The sequence below is a fragment of the Austrofundulus limnaeus genome, unplaced genomic scaffold (genome assembly GCF_001266775.1).
Source record: "Austrofundulus limnaeus strain Quisiro unplaced genomic scaffold, Austrofundulus_limnaeus-1.0 Scaffold7, whole genome shotgun sequence".
Taxonomy (NCBI): domain Eukaryota; kingdom Metazoa; phylum Chordata; class Actinopteri; order Cyprinodontiformes; family Rivulidae; genus Austrofundulus; species Austrofundulus limnaeus.
This window is the reverse complement of record NW_013952409.1, coordinates 5496901-5498532: the sequence shown is the minus strand read 5'-3', so window position 1 is coordinate 5498532 and position 1632 is coordinate 5496901. Positions and strand designations below refer to the sequence as shown.

The 1632-nt window shown below is 41.3% G+C and overlaps 1 protein-coding gene across 1 annotated transcript in view; it reads left to right on the top strand.

Moving 5' to 3' along the window:
• Positions 1 to 815: 815 nt before the first annotated feature.
• Positions 816 to 1632, top strand: part of LOC106537190 (glutamic acid-rich protein) — a gene marked incomplete at its 3' end in the record, with an annotated part of 50294 nt that continues 49477 nt past the window's right edge. Inside the window, 1 exon segment of the mRNA XM_014034571.1 lies at positions 816 to 1170. Within this exon segment, the coding sequence (XP_013890025.1) occupies positions 1083 to 1170 (88 nt within the window).

Sequence of the window (1632 nt, the reverse complement as noted above, 5' to 3'; positions counted from 1 at the left end):
AGAGAGAGAGAGAGAGAGAGAGAGAGAGAGAGAGAGAGAGAGAGAGAGAGAGAGAGAGAGAGAGAAGCGCAGCACCCGAGGCTGAAGGAGAGTCAACAGACCAGACGCTCGTTCTTGTAATGCTAACTGTTCCACCCTCTGACTGCTGCAGGGGCGTGTCTTAGAGAGAGGCTTTTATACCAGAACACAGCCGCTGTGACAAAACTGTGGAGAAGCACGTCACCGTGGAGAGCCATTAACCAATATGCAAATTAGCCTGCAGTACCACTGCTCTACCCATATGAGCAGCAAAAATACGTTTTTAGACCAAATATTTCAGTTTTGAACAAATACGCACAAAAACATCAAAATTAGCACAGAAACAATATAACATTTTAGACACATTCTAGACAGTTTATCAGCTAAAAAAAAGTTAATTTTGGGGTAAGTTACTCTTTAAAACGGGAGTCGTAAAAAAACTATTCTAGACCTATTACAAAGTTTATTTATATATAAACGGATTGCTTGTGTTTCAGAAATTGTAAAAATCCTTTTTAACATTGTAACAGTGCTTTGTTTATTATAGCCAAAAAGATTATAAAGGTAATGCCATATTTTTGTTGACTAAAACATGTTTTGAAAAGTTCATATTTTATTCTAATTCTTGCCCCTTAATCAGATTTGCATTTATTTTAAATCACACATAAATTAAACTTTTTAAATACAAGCTCAAAACGTGCTTTCACGTTTAAAAGTTGAGCTTTCTATAAGACAATATGAATTTGTTGTGATTCTGGTTTGTCGGTTTTATTGGTTCACTGAGGAGAGGGGCGGGGCTTTGTAAACACGCCCACCAAGGTGACGCTGGGAGCTGATCAGGCTTATCGTTTTGTCGCCTGTAAACACAGCTGGATCCCGGTAGAACACAGGCGCGATGCTGCGGGTCCTCGGTGCTTCTCAGGTCCGGTTCCTGAGGCGCACGGACGGTTCTTWTTAAAGACGCATGGGACTAGACCTGGATCTGCAGCGCGGAGGGRAAAGGAGCGAGTTTCCAAAGTTTGTAGTCATTTCTGGAACAGCTACCTGAAGGCTGGAGCACCATAATGGAGCTTAAAAAGAAAGAGAGCTTTAGTCGAGTGGCTTTTCGGAAGAAACAACGGAGTCTGGATATTCAGGAGCAGGAAGCTCAAGGTGAGTCTCATGATTAAATTATTATTATTTTTTCCATATATTGGATTTAAATCAGCATGACCTCCATTCATTCACATGCTGGATCAACCTGAGTCACTCAGAAACTACCCTGTGGACTCTCATGTGCAGTTTTATGTCCCATATATGGTTCAGTTTTATGGCTTTATGGCCTTGGAGCRTCCTGTGACCTCACGCTTGGTTGGGAAAAGCCTTGCTGTAACACACCTACAGCCCCTGATTACACAGGATTACTGGCAGGTATGAGGAGTTTCAAAGGCAGGTCTCTACCTGCTGGGTACAGGTGAGGCCTGGAGGGGAGCTTCATTTTCGTTTTCTTTTTCTTTCAGACCTCATTTGACTCCCCATAACTTAGCCTGTCGCACTGGAACTCTAAGGAAAGCAGATCTGGTTCATATGAATTATTATTATTATTATTATTATTTTTAATATTCGACTCCAAAT